The sequence below is a fragment of the Polyodon spathula genome, chromosome 2, assembly GCF_017654505.1.
Source record: "Polyodon spathula isolate WHYD16114869_AA chromosome 2, ASM1765450v1, whole genome shotgun sequence".
In the NCBI taxonomy this organism is placed as follows: domain Eukaryota; kingdom Metazoa; phylum Chordata; class Actinopteri; order Acipenseriformes; family Polyodontidae; genus Polyodon; species Polyodon spathula.
Window position 1 is genome coordinate 88,992,833 of NC_054535.1, and position 15,486 is coordinate 89,008,318.

Below are 15,486 nucleotides of genomic sequence, written 5' to 3' on the forward strand. Positions count from 1 at the left end.
TGTTAAGTGGAAAAAGTTTTTATTGAGATAAAATGATATGTTAAAAATACAAAACTGAAAGATCATAATTGGATAAGTCTCCACGCCCCCCCGAGTTAATACTTGGTGGAAGCACCTTTGGCAGCAATTACAGCTGTGAGTCTGTTGGGATAGGTCTCTACCAACTTTGCACATCTAGATTTACCAGTATTTGACCATTGTTCTTTACAAAACTTTTCAAGCTCTGTCAAGTTCCTTGAGGAGCGTTGATGGACAGCCATCTTCAAGTCATGCCACAAATTCTCGATTGAATTTAGGTCGGGGCTCTGACTGGGCCACTCAAGGACATTTACCTTTTTGTTCCTTAGCCACTCCAGTGTAGCTTTGGCTGTGTACTTTGGGTCATTGTCATGCTGAAAGGTGAACTTCCGTCCCAGTTTCTGCTTTCTTGCAGAGGGCAGCAGGTTTTCCTCAAGGACTTCTCTGTACTTTACTCCACTCATTTTCCCTTCTAACCTGACAAGTGCTCCAGTCCCTGCTGATGAGAAACATCCCCATAACATGATGCTGCCACCACCATGCTTCACAGTAGGCGTGGTGTTCTTTGGGTGATGCGCTGTGTTGTGTTTGCGCCAAATATAACACTTTGCATTTAGGCCAAAAAGTTCCATTTTAGTTTCGTCAGACCACAAAACTTTTTGCCACATGACTACAGAATATCCTGAGTGTTTTTTTTTCTTTGCATACGTCACAGTATTCATAATGGGCTTTCTTGAATAATGGCTTCCTTCTTGCCACCCTACCATACAGGTCAGATTTGTGGAGTGCTTGGGATATTGTTGTCACATGCGCACTTTGACCAGTCTTGGCCATAAAAGCCTATAACTCTTGCAAAGTTGCCATTGGCCTATTGATACATGAAAAAAAAAAAAAAAGTGTTTAATTCCATTAATTCCAGGCTATAAGGCAACAAAAGGTGACAATTTTGAAAGGGGGTGTGGTCTTATTATAGGCACTGTAGTGCTATGACAAATATCCGAACAATTTTTATTTTTTTTTTTACATGTATTTAAAGGCAAAAAACAAATGTCTGTGTCTATCAGAAATTATACAGTTGACAGAAATGAGAAATATGTATCACAATGTGTTTTGCCTTGGACTGATTTACCACCTTGCCAGAAGTTGCGTGACAGTTTTTAAATTAGCAAGAGAAAAAATAGCTCTCTGTGGGATATGTACAGTACCGAGAAAGTTTGTGAACCCCAATGATAATTATGGAAATTCCATAATTTTACCATGATAGCCTTCTAGAATCAAAACCAGTCTTTTCAAAAAATATCCAATAGGATTTATATTAACCAATTCTATGTCTTTTGATGAGGTGAGTGAACCCCTGGTTTTATCGGCTCAATTAAGGGGATAATTATAATCAGGTGTTTTTTAAATAATTATGTAGATCTTCAGGGGTGAGTTTGGGAGGCTCCACCCTGTATAAAGATCAGAAACTTTGTGAGTTTGGTCTTCACCATACAGGTGTGTGGAAACACATCATGCAACAATCAAAAGAAATCTCTGAGGGCCTCAGAAAAACAGTTATTGATGCTCATCAGTCTAGAAAGGGTTACAAAACCATTTCTAAGGATTTGGAGCTCCACCAATCCACTGTTAGACAGAGAAATTCAAGACCACAGTAACTCTACCCAGGAGCAGTCGTCCGACCAAAATCTCTCCAAGAACAGACTGGAAAATCATCAAGGAAGTCACAAAGAACCCCAGAGTAAGATCCAAGGATCTGCAGGCCACTCTCGCCTTGGCTAATGTGAGCGTTCATGACTCAACTATTAGAAAAAGACTGAACAAGAATGGTGTTCATGGAAGGACAGCCAGGAGGAAACCACTGCTCTCTAAAGAGAACATTGCTGCCCATCTGAAGTTAGCCAAAGAGCACATAGATGAGCCACAAGACTTCTGGAACAATGTTCTCTGGACAGACGAGTCAAAGGTAGAACTTTTTGGCCTCAATGAGAAACGTTATGTTTGCGAAAACCAAACACTGTTTGAACAGAACTTCATCCAAACCGTCAAGCATGGTGGTGGGAGTGTGATTGGTTGGGGCTGCTTTGCTGCCTCAGGACCTGGACGGCTTGCCATCATTGACACAACCATGAATTCTGCATTGTATCAGAAGATTCTAGAGGAGAATGTCAGGCCATCCATCCGTGAGCTGAAGCTGAACTGAAAGTGGGTCATGCAGCAAGACAATGATCCTAAACATACAAGCAGATCTACAAAAGAATGGCTGCAGAAGAAGAAATTTTGCATTTTAGAATGGCCTAGTCAAAGTCTGGACCTAAACCTCATCGAAATGTTGTGGCAGGACCTGAAGCGAACTGTCCTTGCAAGGAAGCCCTCAAATGTCACTGAGTTGAAGCAGTTCTGTAAGGAGGAATGGGCCAAAATTCCTTAAAACCGATGTGAGAGATTGACCAACAGTTGCAGGAAATGCTTAGTTGCTGCTCAAGGGGGTGCCACCAGTTACTGAATCTAAAGGTTCATATACTTTTTCACACATGGATATTGAATGTTGAATCATTTATGGATAAATAAATGTTGAAAAAGTATCATGTTTTTGTGTCATTTGTTTAATCAGGTTATCTTTATCTATTAGGAGTTAGATTAAGATCTAATAACATTTTTTGGTTTGAAATATGTGAAAATCCTAAGGGGTTCACAAACTTTATCTCGGCACACTATATATATATATATATATATATATATATATATATATATATATATATATATATATATATATATATATATTGTACCACTTTTCCACATGTATTATTTCAAGTGTTTACTCAAGTTAAAAAGTAATGTTATTACTTTAAGAAAATGTGTCTATGGCCACTTTGTTTTTTGCGAAGACATGACAATGGCAAGGATTAATTTAGAAGAAAAAAAATGCGTTGTCTACTTTGTTTTTACCTGTATGACATCTATTGTTTTGATGTTTAATTCGCAAGGGTAAAGTAAGGCCTTTGGTATTTTTCAACTTGAATACAGTGTTATTTGATAATGTTTTGCATATGAATGAATATTTACATACTTGTCTGAATCTTGAATGGATATCCAAACATTTAAATAGCATGTTTGTCCCAGTGTTAGTGCTGTCTTATCCATAGTCACATTAAATACATGACATAAAGAGGCTGGCTTCTTTGTTATGAACACATTTTAGTTCTTAGTCCTCCATGAAGTGAACTACAGTGCTGCAACCCAGTTGGGCATAATGTATATTCCACAAACATCTGGTTAAAATCATTGTACTGTGCAGAGTGCAGAGGTGTCACATTTAATCTACCAGCTCATCCCACAGATCTGGGCTCTGTGTGGGCTATGGCAGGCATTGTCATCTCGACATACACCTTCGCAATCGGGGAAACAGAAGTATTGCAGGGATATTCATGAACATTGAATCAACACTCCAAATTAATCTCTGATCATACCAGCAAAAGCATACCCAAATCATTACACAACACAAGGATGGGCTTCATCTGGTGGCCACCATACTCAAAGTCCAATGATGACATTCACATGAAAGTGAACTTCTATGCACTTTGAATCTATAAAGGGATTTCCCATGACAGCTCAGCTCGAGGTTTTAATTGGCCTTTATTGAACTCTGATTCTAGTAAGTTGTTTTCCCTAGCTTTACTTGATCTAAATGCTGCAGTGATACTATTGACATTAATATTGTTTTGTTTGTGATTAAATGCAGCATTACATTTTCCCATAACATGACTACAAGCAGTAATACTTGGACTAGCCTGAAACTCAATTTTGCACTACAGCCTGCACCCACAGTTGATCACATTTGTGTCTTTTGATTCTGACTTCGTTATGTCAAATAAAACAAAAGCAGCTTTATTATTTCCATAACATAGCTAGACTTCAAAGCTATCCTAGTTTTTCTGATCTTAGAACACTGATTTTGACTATAGTATAATTATTGCACTGCCTTCTATTCTAGTCTTCCATATACTTCCTTAGCCAGATTTCAGCATTTACAAAATGTTGCAGCAAGACCCCTGTCTCGCATTCTCTACATTGGCTCCACATAACATTTTATATGGATTTTTAAATTCTTAATTAGCCTACAGAAGCTTGGTGTCACCCCCTCGTACACTGTATCTCCAACCTTCTGGTACCTTACGAACCCACATGCTCTCTTTGGTCCTCCAGCAAAAGCTTGCTATTTGTTCTGTTCATGGTTGATGTCACAGGTTTTCAGCCATTGTACACCCAATGGAATGCGCTTTCAGGGACATCTGAGACGTCAAGTCCCTTCTTGGATTCTGGAAAATGTCAAATTGTTTGCATGCAAACGGCGATTACTTTAAAAAAAAGGTTATTTTTTAGCTTTTTAAACATTTCTACGAGACTTTTTAAAAAACATTTCCACGAGACATCCTGAGGTGTCGGTTAAACACTTCAGGATGTCTTGACAGAAATGATATGATGATGATGAGAGCGATATATAGCTATGACTGTTTATCCTGTCTATTCTTGGTGTACTATTCTGCTGGATATGAGGTTGCTCATTACTTTCCTATAATTGATGGAATGTGTGACGCCTATCACACCTTACCATTTGGAGTTTTAGAGGTTTCCCCTGGTGGTCTATAGCTGCTTCTGACTGCATAGCAGTTGTATTTTAGGTGGTGTGCCAGAAAGGATATAGTAACCCCAATTGCTGTCAGACATACAGTACTAGTGTGCCCCTTACAAGCACACAAGTATTGAATTCTGCAAACAATTGAATTATCACTCAGGGTCTTGATTATGCCATCTGGCCTATTATGAGAAGCAACTTGGAATTCTTCCCAAATAGACAATTTGGGATGTCTTCCTAATAAGTCCAAGACCTGTAGATGAAAGGCTGTATCACTTAGTGGCGATATCAGAAAAGTTGACACCTATGCTAAACTTCATCTTTATGGTATGCCAATTATAAAAATAGGTCAGACCTTTTCTGTAGAGGACATGCTATGGAAACTCTAATTTCACGTCTGGGCTCCTAGACGAGTAAACCCCCCCCCCCCAAAAAAGAGAAGCTAACTCGGCACAAATAGATTGAAATTTGGCAGGTGCTTCAATTAACTACCTCAGGAAACCGGAGAAGGTATTGGTGAGGGACTTTATTAATGATACCCCCCCCCCCCCCCCCCCCTTTTTCCTCTATTGAAATTCAGTTTCACACGGGCTTGTTTGTGCCTGGTCCAGAAAAGCTTGTTTTTGCAATAGGTAAAACACTGAAAAAAAAAAAAAAAAAAAAAAAAAGTGCATAAATGTCTCGTATTTCATAACCTATAATTATTTTCCAATAAGAATGGCAAGCCGATAGTCAATCTTCTGTGTGCTTCACTGTGCTTTTTCCTTTCCTGTACTTGACATTTGAAAATGAACTATTTTAGAGGACATGTGGAAGCTTTGCTCTGTATTAGTGTTGTTATGTTTTTGTTGCACTTGTTGGGTAATAAAAATAAAAAAATCCTTTATTACTAAATATGCCACTTATGTTTTAGTTGCATATTATATTTTAATCATTAGTTCCTTTGTATCTTAAATGCACATTGTTTAAGCAGACGGCAGTGTTAGCTTCAAAAGGGTTGCATTGCTTCATATTGTGATCTGAAATTTTATACATGGTATATTACTTGATCTGTACTATTAAATATTCTGATTTCAAAAAGGGTTTTGTTTTTTTTTAATGTATGCTCTTTCATTCACTGGAAGGGGTGGGTAGTGCTTCACTGGGTTGAGTTAGATAGTGGGGAAGAAATGACTAGGTTAGGAGCAGTGTTAATTTTATCTGGGTGTGAAAAATTCCTTGCTTCAAAATAGGGCCCACAAAGTGTAAGAAATACCATATTACTTTAAATTAACGCCGCTCTCAATAAACACAGATTTTTTTTTTTTTCTACCTCTGCTCAAAAAATAAAGAAACGTGCAAGGCTATGTCCACGTGATGCCCCTGAAGAGACTGCAGCCTCAATCCACCATGCGACACAAACTAATGTACACATACCATACCAAGCAGAGTTCAATGCCAACACAGCAGAGGATAAAAAAGGGCTGTCTGTTTACTTCACCTCAGCTTGGATGGTGAAAACTTAAACTCAGAAGAACTTAGGAGCTTCGTCGGTCACTCTAAGCGCTATCCGAAAGCTGGCTGAAGATATCCTTTTGTAAGGGGTTTAGTTGTTTATATATATATAAAAATCACTTGCTTACTATCTGCGTGAAGATCTGGTTATTGTTTCTCTTCCAGATAAATTACCAACAAGCAGGTAAATTAGTTTTAACAGAAATCGATATTCAGAGGTAATATTTTTTGTTATGAAAAACAACTGCATCACGCTCAATTACCACCCTCTCCTTGTCCCGCCCCATAGCAACCAATACACACTCCTGATTTGCTGGTACAGTACTCCCCTGACCTCCCAACTCCCACCTAATAGGCTCTTGTTAACTGTCAATAAATGTACTGTTTAAGTCCCAAAAACACATACGAGTATAGTGCTGCATATCGGAGTCTCACAGCACTGCTTCTAAAATGCCTTACATCATGTAATAAAATATTGCAGCGTTTGTGAAGCATAGTATTAATAAAGGATGCCCTCTTCTAAGGGCTGCGGTCATTTTGATCAATTTAAAATAAACGTTGCGGCGCCAAATTGAAGTAATACGGTATATAGAAATTGTCATTAACCTGTGTTCATTCTTAATGTTCCATAGACTTATTGCATCAAGTGTTTTTGGTAATACAGACCAGTCTGAATATAAGACCTTAGGTACCATGAAATTCCACGAATAATCAGGACTCTCGATAAAGGAAATGCATATAAACTGGATCTGACATTATAAATACAAAAAACTTAACTTCACCTCCAGCATGTTTTGCCTCACCCATGAATTCTGACCATATAACCCCTTGGAGTAGTTATCAGGTAACGGAACATTTAAAATCTTGCAATTCATTCAGTTTTACATATTTAAAAATAGAAACAGAATGATAAAACATTTCAAAAGTATATTCTTTATTGGAATGCTGCAACACAATTTAAAATTCCATTTAAAACATGTTATTAGGAAAGGCTGGTTGTTCAATTAAAAGCAATTAGTTTACTCTTACAAATTAAACAGTACATTTTTAAAAACCCATCACATTCCAAGAGACACACACACTTAAAGGACATCCCATAATATACATTAACAAGACCATATAATGCTGGAAAAAACGTGGGGTACAGTACATTCAAATAGTAAATCACAAACAGTACAGTTATTAGTTTAGCAAGGTGCAGAGGTTGCCAAGGCAACCAAGTTAAAGTCAGTGCTGTAGTTTTTTGAAGCACCAAATATGTTGGATGGGAAGCTGGCACCAAGAAATTGGTTTGTAAAACGTTATTAGTAGCAGCTGAACAAAATTATGATTTGTTCAGCTTCTCTGACAGGTTTGCTCAGTTTCTGACCTTTGTCATTTTGAGTGCCTTGCATAAAGCTTCATGAAGCCATTTTTTGTTCAAATGGAGATTCATAAGCTTCCATTGGCGGGCAAGTGCAGACCAAGTGCTGATCTCCGTAGATGTCATCAATCCGGGCAATGGTGGGCCAAAACTTGCTCTCTGGTCTCACAAAGGGCTGGAAAAAAAAAACACAGTGGTAGTAAACAAGTCTTTAAAATGTAAGAGAGAGAGAGAAAATGTGTAATAAAGTTTAACATAGCACTTGGAGACAGCAAGGTCTCTGAAATAACTTGCACCTACAGTGTTTGAAGAGAGTATAATTATCTATTTGGGGATGCCCAGATATTTACTAACACTTACCAATGGAAAAGCTGCAGCTTCTCTGGAGTAGGGGCGATCCCAGTTGGAAGATGAAATGCAAGCCAATGTGTGAGGGGACATCTGTAAGCAAAATTTTCATTATTACCACATGCTAGCTACTGCAACTTCAGTATGCATGTGTGTACCAACCTCTCTATAGTTTTGCTGTTTAAGTCTAAAGCCCCTTTCACACTGGCACTCCTACCTGGGTCTGGACCCGGGTTCTGGCTACCCGGGTCACAATCCCATCTCAGGATGTGGGTCAACATGCTTTGACCTGGGTTGAGCGAGACAAAATACTCGACGGCCTTTCGGAGACGACGCAATAACAAACGGCCATGCCTGCATGAAGGTTTCACTTCCAATTTTGGTTGCAGGAGATACAGCACGAGCCAGATTGCATCAGGGATGAAGAAACATTTGCTCAAATCAACATTTGGGCCGACTGTTCAATCCAGAGAAGCTGGATGGAAGCGCCTGTAACAAGCTGCTTCCGGGGCATTGATACACGCATTGTGTACTTGCATGTGTCACCCAGGTCAACCTGGCTTTATCAAAAGCAGTGTGAAATAGTGTACCTGCCTTGCATGACACATGGTCCTAAACTGGGTAGAGCATGACAATTTGAAAGGGGCTTACCTCTCCTGCTGGAAAAAATTGTATTGTTCTATAAACTATTTTACAGCCACATAACATTCAATTGTTAATATCATCTAGGAGAAAACAAAATACACCAGTGCAGGGATATGGCATTTCAGAAACAATGTAGTGTATCGTCAGTTTCAGAAACAGAAATCTAAAAGACAAATTGCTTACAAGTACCGGTACGTAACACATTCTATTGTAAGAAAGTGTGTCAAAAAGAAGGGTTATACTTCCTGCCAATGTTTTATTGAGACAGACAGCTGAAGCAGCATTTTAAAACATGCCTCTGCTTAAGGTTGCATGGTAACAAAATAATGTAATTTGGCAAGACTACAAAAGAGGAGGAAGTCTGCTACATTCGTCCATTAAGCAGATCTAAGTTAACAGTATCACAAATAATGATGAAACTACACCTTTAGTTCAGTCATTCTTAACTTGAATACAGTGCTGTTCACCGTGTATGACTCAATGAGTTATTCTTTAGGGGCAGGATAGGGTTAAAACAAGCAGGTTAGTAACATGCACACCCACCATGGCTGCGCTGATATACAAGAGATAACCATAAACTACATCTACCATTTGCACATTTAAAAGCCTTTCATACAAATGAATGGAGAGGCTCCTCTATTAATCCCTATATTAGATACTCAGTAACTGGATATTCAGAATCTTGATCAGAATTACCCTGCACATACAGTGGCTTGCAAAAGTACTGACCCCCCTTGGCACTTTTCCTATTTTGTTGCCTTACAACCTGGAATTAAAATGGATTTTTTGGGGGTTTGTATCATTTGATTTATACAACATGCCTACCACTTTGAAGATGCAAAATATTTTTATTGTGAAACAAACAAGAAATAAGACAAAAAAAACAGAAAACTTGAGCGTGCATAAGTATTCCCCCCCCCCCCCCCCCCCCCCCCGTCAATACTTTGTAGAGCCACCTTTTGCAGCAATTACAGCTGCAGGTCTCTTCTGGTATGTGTCTATAAGCTTGGCACATCTAGCCACTGGGATTTCTGCCCATTCTTCAAGGCAAAACTGCTCCAGCTCCTTCAAGTTGGATGGATTCCGCTGGTGTACAGCAATCTAAGTCATACTACAGATTCTCAATTGGATTGAGGTCTGGGCTTTGACTAGGCCATTCCAAGACATTTAAATGATTCCCCTTAAACCACTCAAGGGTTGCTTTAGCAGTATGCTTAGGGTCATTGTCCTGCTGGAAGGTGAACCTCCGTCCCAGTCTCAAATCTCTGGAAGACTGAAACAGGTTTCCCTCAAGAATTTCCCTGTATTTAGCACCATCCATCATTCCTTCAATTCTGACCAGTTTCCCAGTCCCTGCCAATGAAAAACATCCCCACAGCATGATGCTGCCACCACCATGCTTCACTGTGGGGATGGTGTTCTCGGGGTGATGACAGGTGTTGGGTTTGTGCCAGACATAGCGTTTTCCTTGATGGCCAAAAAGCTCAATTTTAGTCTCATCTGACCAGAGTACCTTCTTCCATATGTTTGGGGAGTCTCCCACATGCCTTTTGGTGAACACCAAAACGTGTTTGCTTATTTTTTTCTTTAAGCAATGGCTTTTTTCTGGCCACTCTTCCGTAAAGCCCAGCTCTGTGGAGTGTACGGCTTAAAGTGGTCCTATGGACAGATACTCCAATCTCCGCTGTGGAGCTTTGCAGCTCCTTCAGGGTTATCTTTGGTCTCTTTGTTGCCTCTTTGATTAATGCCCTCCTTGCCTGGTCCGTGAGTTTTGGTGGGCGGCCCTCTCTTGCCAGGTTTGTTGTGGTGCCATATTCTTTCCATTTTTTAATAATGGCTTTAATGGTGCTCCGTGGGATGTTCAAAGTTTCGGATATTTTTTTTATAACCAAACCCTGATCTGTACTTCTCCACAACTTTGTCCCTGACCTGTTTGGAGAGCTCCTTGGTCTTCATGGTGTCGCTTGCTTGGTGGTGCCCCTTGCTTAGTGGTGTTGCAGACTCTGGGGCCTTTCAGAACAGGTGTATATATACTGAGATCATGTGACAGATCATGTGACACTTAGATTGCACACAGGTGGACTTTATTTAACTAATTATGTGACCTCTGAATGTAATTGGTTGCACCAGATCTTTAGAGGCTTAATAGCAAAGGGGGTGAATACATATGCACGCACCACTTTTCCGTTATTTATTTTTTAGAATTTTTTTAAACAAGTTATTTTTTTCATTTCACTTCACCAATTTTGACTATTTTGTGTATGTCCATTACATGAAATCCAAATCAAAATCAATTTTAATTCCAGGTTGTAAGGCAACGAAATAGGAAAAATGCCAAGGGGGGTCAATACTTTCACAAGCCACTGTAAATGGAATCAGAGTCACAGTTTCCTGTTACTATAAAACACAAGAAGTGTGACTTAAAATATTGTTGTAAAATAACCAGGTCTTCGCTAAAAGCACTACATTCAAGGTAAGATTTAGTTTATCAACTTTTAGTAAATACAAAAAAAGGAGTGTCCTTTCACTGACCTTTAGAGGGTTAATCCTGGAGTCCATTCTGCCCTCCTCAATGTCAGCGATTTCCTGTCGGATACTCATCAAGGCATCACAGAATCTGTCCAGCTCAGCCTTGTCCTCTGACTCTGTGGGCTCGATCATCAGTGTACCACTGACTGGCCACGACATTGTCGGGGCGTGAAACCCTGCAGGCCAGTGACAATTTGACAGAGTTAATAGGGGAGTTGATAATTTACTAGTCTTTCATATCCAGAGCCAATTATTCATTTTTTTTTAATCTTCACTGTCTAGATAGATTTATCCTGATTTGTGTAATCTCTCTAAAAATAACTGACAGTGGTCCTCAAAGCTCTGCCCGTTGTGTGTGTGACATCAAGTGACACATGTCATACTGCAATACAAAGTAGTTGTAGAAGAAGTAAAATCATTATTACATACTGATCCATGTACTCCAAAATGTAAAACAATTCTGCATTAAGTGCCATTTCAGAAGTGGTCAAAATTGTATTACTCATAAGGCTGAAAAAATTACACATGTACCTGAGGACCACTGAATAATATATACCACTTCAACTTCTCAAAACACAACCACATGTATTACCAGAAAATCACGGCAAGATTTACTACAAATGACAATGGGGCTGCAACCAGTTACAAGGGTTACCAAACTAGTGTATAAAACTGCCATGGCTGCCTCCTGTAAAATTACCAGGCTGTGGTCAAAGCCAAACAGACTGTAGGAGAGAATTGTGTAACTTCTTAGATCAGACACGTCTCTAATTGAAGCGGTACTGTGAACAGCATGGGCGTCGTTTATTTGGACACAAAACTGCAGCTTCTGCGACGACAGCCACAGAAGCCCACAGGCTAAAGCAATGTCTGCTATAATTCGATCAGTTTTCTTACTCAACTGATTTGATAAATTAATAAAAAATACTAAAAATTGTGATGCCAACAGTTAACAGAATATACAGCCATCAAGGCAAAAGCCAGGTTATCATCTTCTCACTGATAAGCCCCATGGCTCCCACAAGGTAGAAGCACAGCTGTACCTGAACAGCTGAACTTTTACACATTCTGCTCTATGCCTAATGATTTATGTAATTTAGCTTGTCTGAATGTCACATTCAAAATAATTGCAAAAAATAATTTCAGATGTGCTAAAGCACTTCTATACAGCGTTTCTAGCTGAATAGCACACCCACACCACTCACTAAGTGAGAATGCAAGCTTGACCATTTTGATGAATGCAGATGTGATCGAACAAAACCTCACTTGCCATAGTCTTGCAGTCTCTTAGCAATATCTACAGCCTCAATGTTGGCAGATTTCTTGAATGGTCTCACATCAAGGATAAATTCATGAGCAACACATCCTGTAAGAAAATGAGCAGGTATACATGACAATGCAATGGGTCAATTGAATCAGACTTGAGAAATTAGACCTAGTTATTTTAGGTGCTAGTAGAGAGCAGTAGTACTAATTTCCAAGTAAAGTATAGTTATAAACCCCATAAAGTCAAGTCTCCTTGACAATATAAATGCAATTCCTGTAAAGTAATGTTATTCTCCCACAAAGTTAATGCTTAAGTCAATACATAACTTAATATATGTGCAACATACATTTACAGTATTTAATAGATTATAGAACCTTCCAGCACTTGAGGAAGAGATAGATTTCAATTAAATTAAATCCACTGATGATGTTGAATAAATATATTTAATAGTGCTAAAACTAATAAAATTAAGACCAGTCAGATTTATTTAAAGATTTATTGTTGAAACATTCTTGCCCCACATTTTGCACAAAAACTAGAAACTAATTTCACCTCTTGCACCCCTGAAAAGGATTTTGTATTTGCTTTCTAGTCTCTTTGCCATGTAGTTTGCATTCAGTATGGCAATTTCAGTTGCATGTGTCAGACCTCTGGCTCCCATCATCTGTATTCAGAAACAAAGAAGATTCATGTTGCCATTTAAAAGTACTGTATAAAGGGAGGATGATTAAAACAAGTTGTCAAAATAGCAGCTTTACCTTGATATACACCCAGGAGACAGGTAAAATTGCACTTGAGCCCCATGGTGCAGCACTAATGGTGCCCAGGGATCGGGCCTTGTCGTCAGACAACAGAGGAATAACTGGATGACTGGGCAAGTATGGGGCAAGGTGTTGTTTTCTGCAAGAAAAAACAGAATGAGCACATTATTGCTGAAGACAGCTTAAATATTACACAATAGTAGCAATGACATACTGTGTTTGATGTACACATTCCAAATTGTTTTGCAATGTTTTTTTTAATAGAAAAAGCAACAAATGTTTACTGTAAAATCAGGGATTGCTTCTCCTCATTGCACAACAACGAACCCTACTGGCCAGACACCGAGCACATTTTCAGAGTGGGTAAGAGGCAGGGCTGATCTCTGTTCTCCGGGATCAGTAGCCTGTCCACCACTGCTCTGGATCACTCTGTGTAAAAGCAATTCTGGCTTTAGGCTTGTGAGATTGGAGGATGCTCACATGCTCTTAGAATGTGGGGATTCGCTGTGGTGAGGAGAAAAAACATAATTGGACAGTCCAAATTGGGGGGAAATCAGGAGCTGTATTCTTAATATTTAAAACACGCAGACAGTTAAATGCAATTGGTGTCTGTGACCGGTGTGGTCTTATTCCCCCTTCTCTGGTGTGCCCCGCACCCACGCTAGGAAATTCTGGGTAAGCGGATACTCACACTCCAATGGGTCCCATTCCAGGGCCACCCCCTCCGTGGGGAATGCAGAATGTTTTGTGCAGGTTTAGGTGAGAGACATCGGATCCGTAGTCACCAGGACGACACAGTCCCACCTGCACCAAGAGAAAAAACAACAAGAACCATTTCAGAGCCTGAAGTCATTAGGAAAACCGATTCTGTATGACGACATTCACAAGTATCTATTTCTTCCAATGTTTCTCATTCGATTTAACTACCATTATGGGCCCTCTTTTGAAGCAAACCCAAAAAAGGCAGGAGAACATTTCCATAAAGGAATAAAATAATTGGAACAGTGTAAAACTAGCAAGAAACTACAGTTGTAGGTAGCAGTATTAACTCACTTTCAATACTTTATTGGCAAGTTTGTTGGTGTCAAAACAGTTGTCCTTGCTTTTGCTCTTGCTTTAAAATAGGACCATATTATATATTATATTAAATATTAATTTTTTATACATATATATACCTTATTTTTTATATAGCCTGGAATTAAAATGCTTTAAAATAGTTGTTTTCTTCATTAATCTACACATCCTACCCCACAACTTCCAAGTGGAAAAATATAGAAATTTGTAGAAAATTAATAAAAATTATGATAATTCAGTTTTTTAATTAGATTTATTTCTGGAATAAAAGGTGGAATTGTCACACCCATTAACCATGTGGGAGTATTTTGTGTAGAGAAGTTGGGAAAAAAAAAATCCTCAAAAACGGAAAACTTCATTTTGCCTCCGTGAAACTGTTGGTTTTGACACAACTTTGTGAGAAAAGGTCCACAGCTGAAAGTAGACTTTCTATAGAGCACTGTATCTGTGTATGTGTATATATATATATATATATATATATATATATATATATATATATATATATATATATATATATATATATATATACATACATATATACACATATACACACACACACACAGGTGTTTTGCATAACTTATTTTAGATGCAATCAATCCTTGACTACCAAGTGCTGTAAAATGTAAAAACTAATGAATGCATTAGAAGCTTCTCCCAGTAGGGTTTAAGTTGATCGAAATCAACTTACTGTATCACAATTTACAGTAATGTAAATGAGAACCCCAAAAAACTGAACCACCTTTAACCCTTTAGGAGCTGCTTCAAGTTTTGTAAATTGGAATATGCAGAGTTGTGTATGAATGGCTTTACTAGAACACCACATTTCTATTTAATTGTGTGGGGCAGTCTGGGTAGAGAGGTATGATTATTGCATACATCAGCTGTGATGCTGACTTATCAACCCAAGTTAATAATTACATTGCATTTGCTGCCCTTCATTAATGATTTGTGTTTACAGGCTGTCTGAACAATGAGTTATAAGACACCAGGTATAGAGTGTTACTCACTTGAGCGTTCATATTGGCGCCATCAAGGTAGACCTGGCCTCCATGATGGTGAATCAGGTCGCAAACATCACTAACATTCTCCTCAAACACACCATTTGTCGATGGGTAGGTGATCATGATAGCAGCCAGGTTTTCTTTGTGCTTGTCCACCTAAGAGAAAAGAAGGCACAGTAAACACTTCTGTCAAACAAGTGTGAGATTAACTCCTGCTACAGTATACAGCACAAAGCATGTTCACTAATAGTGTAGAATAGCTAGGCACAAATGCAGTGCTCCCATTTAAAACGCTATTTTCACAGTTAAAGAGACCATTATATTTGTGATCCCCCTTGCCTCAATGCCAATAG

The 15,486-nt window shown here is 38.7% G+C and overlaps 1 protein-coding gene across 1 annotated transcript in view; it reads right to left on the minus strand.

The window, feature by feature from the left end:
• Positions 1–7,073: 7,073 nt before the first annotated feature.
• The window catches only part of LOC121303240 (glycine dehydrogenase (decarboxylating), mitochondrial-like), a 37,143-nt gene continuing 28,730 nt past the window's right edge, over positions 7,074–15,486 (minus strand). The window contains exons 18-25 of the mRNA XM_041233820.1: positions 15,140–15,289; positions 13,750–13,862; positions 13,056–13,197; positions 12,850–12,961; positions 12,301–12,396; positions 11,034–11,206; positions 7,869–7,949; positions 7,074–7,683 (exon numbers count right to left, since the gene is read on the minus strand). Coding sequence (XP_041089754.1) covers positions 7,546–7,683; positions 7,869–7,949; positions 11,034–11,206; positions 12,301–12,396; positions 12,850–12,961; positions 13,056–13,197; positions 13,750–13,862; positions 15,140–15,289 — 1,005 coding nt within the window. The 3' untranslated portion in view covers positions 7,074–7,545. The remainder of the gene's footprint in view (positions 7,684–7,868; positions 7,950–11,033; positions 11,207–12,300; positions 12,397–12,849; positions 12,962–13,055; positions 13,198–13,749; positions 13,863–15,139; positions 15,290–15,486) is intronic.